Source organism: Propithecus coquereli, unplaced genomic scaffold (assembly GCF_000956105.1).
Source record: "Propithecus coquereli isolate 6110/MARCELLA unplaced genomic scaffold, Pcoq_1.0 Scaffold23, whole genome shotgun sequence".
NCBI lineage: Eukaryota > Metazoa > Chordata > Mammalia > Primates > Indriidae > Propithecus > Propithecus coquereli.
Window position 1 is genome coordinate 3,322,142 of NW_012147841.1, and position 2,459 is coordinate 3,324,600.

Genomic DNA, 2,459 nt, shown 5'->3' on the forward strand with positions numbered 1-2,459 from the left:
AATCTTAAAAATAACTAAACTTCCTGACTAGTACACTAAAAAAGCAGGAGAATTTTATGGTATATAAATTATACTAAACAAAGCTGTTAAAAAATAATTACACTGAGATTTAAAAAAATCAACTCTAGAAGGAACATACATTTTTCAGAGAAAGTCCCATTTCCTTTAACTTTCTTTACGCTTTCAAGGGGTAAAATCTGCAGTTTTATTATTTATTTTACTTTTTTGATCTGGTAATAATTTACTTACATGGATGAAAATCAAGAGGTTATAAAAAGTCATACAATTGTAAGTACCAAGTCTCTTATTCCTACTCACTTTCTATGACTTTTTGTTTTCTTCCCTTTCTTCCACAAAACATATTATACACAAAACAGCATTATATATACTATTTTGCACCCTCCCATTATCACTTAAGAATATCCTGGAGATTTCCCTGGATCCATACATAGAGCTCTTCTGCCTTCTTTTCTAGAGGAGCCTGGTGTTCCAGGCAGTTGGCTTTATACAACCAGTCTAACATGGGACATAGAAAGGCTTTCAGTTTTCTGCTAGTACAGACAATTCTGTGATAAATAACTTTGTTCACAAATAATTTTTTAGTGTGTAAAAGCAACTGTTAGCTACATTACTAGAAGTGGAAGTGCTGAGTCAAAGATAGATGCACTTGTGATTTTGGCGGACATTGTCAGATTCTCCTATGCAGAAGTCACATCGTTTTGTCATTCAGGCCACAGTGTGTAGATGTTCCTTTTCCCTACAGCCTTGCCCAAAGAGTAGATCAGTTAGTTCTTAGTTTTTACTAGTCTCATAGAGGGAAATATATCTCAGAACTGTACTTTGACTTTTTTTATGTATGTAGATTTTAACATGCAAATAGTGAGCATTTATTCTTTTAAAGCAGAACTACAAAATACTGGCATATCCCTATCAGCATGTATCTTTATGATAAGAAGTATTATTTTTGTAAAAGTGGTAGTGGGACAAGGTATTCACTGTTCCAGTACCAACCAAATCAAGAACTGGAGTTGCTGCTGAGTTTTTGGATCATAATCTGGAAAAACAAAGTTTTCCTTAAAATTCTATCCATTTTTTTAGACCCAATGTTTTCCTGAAATGGTGTACCTTGTTGAGTTCTTTCAGTGTCCAGAAGAAAGAGATATCACATATTGAACTGACAATTATTTATTTCTAACAAATTTGAACAAGGTATTTCCTCGTTTTACTAATTCTATGTTAAAAGACTTACTTGAGCAAGGTTCACCATCAATGCGGTATCCTGCTCTTCCAAATCCAGCAACTACGTTATTCTGTAAGACTGTATTGGTTCCTCTATTGATCTAGTACAGTGTTAAAGAACACAGTTTGGGTTAGGCTATTACAAAATTACACATTGAGAGCAAGTATACGACAACATACTTGGGAAAACCTTTAATTATCACTACACTCTCAGGAGGAAAAATGTAATTTAATTTAATTATTCACCCCATTCAAATTTATATTACAAATGAACTATTGAAATTACACCATGCTCTTGTTGTAAAACTATCCCTAGGTACTATACCCTAGACTTGGTTAGAAAACTGCATTAAGGAGATTGCTTTTTATTTGTCACAAAATCCACTGGATGTGGTTCAAAATTTACAAGCCATAGACCAAATTCCAGTGTTGTAGCAAGGTTACAAGGATTTTATCACTCTTCTTAGTTATTTTTTGTTACCAATTTGATTGATTTATTATGAAAAAGACAACTAAGGGAATTAGAGTAGATCATAAGATTCAATGGAAACATTCATTTGTTTAAATAAAATCTGCTATAATCACCAACAAGATCAGCATGTTAGATAATTACTAAATAATTTTATTTTATGAGCCAAGTCAAAGCGGTAAAAAATGGAAGCATAGAGCACAGGTTTAGTTCTTGCCTGTGGTATCAGCAAAATGATCAAAAGTCTCCATCATACTAAACACCTTTATTTTAAAAGATTATGATAAAAATACAGTCAAATGGAATTCATAAATGTAAATTAAGTACCTTTTTCTTTCAAAAGCTATACATAACTTCAAAGATTTGGAATTGACATTTGATTACATTTTAATATCTATAAATATAGGACGAGAGAACATTTTTGCCTCATCAATGTATCCTAAATTTCAGCTTTCATATTTTATCTTAAAATAATAATTAATAGTTACACAAAAACTCAATCCTTATCCCATCTTTCAAAGAGAACCACATTTAATTCTTTTTTGATCCTATGGTACAGGTAAATAAAAACAAAAGGAAGCTATTTTCCTCTCCAAGTCTTTCCTCTGTATTTTCTATTTTCTTGCTTGTAATTGCACTTTACATCTAAACAAACAGCCATAGTAATTGAAGAAACTTCATGGGAAACAAGAAGGTTCCAGTTAGCAACATGGGAGAAGTGTAAATAAGCTTACACATAGAATCGTAACAA

General features: G+C 31.9%; 1 protein-coding gene across 1 annotated transcript in view; it reads right to left on the reverse strand.

Moving 5' to 3' along the window:
• PKHD1L1 (polycystic kidney and hepatic disease 1 (autosomal recessive)-like 1) overlaps positions 1 to 2,459 on the reverse strand; it is a 204,930-nt gene that overhangs the window by 52,772 nt on the left and 149,699 nt on the right. The window contains 1 exon segment of the mRNA XM_012645294.1: positions 1,250 to 1,340. Within this exon segment, the coding sequence (XP_012500748.1) occupies positions 1,250 to 1,340 (91 nt within the window).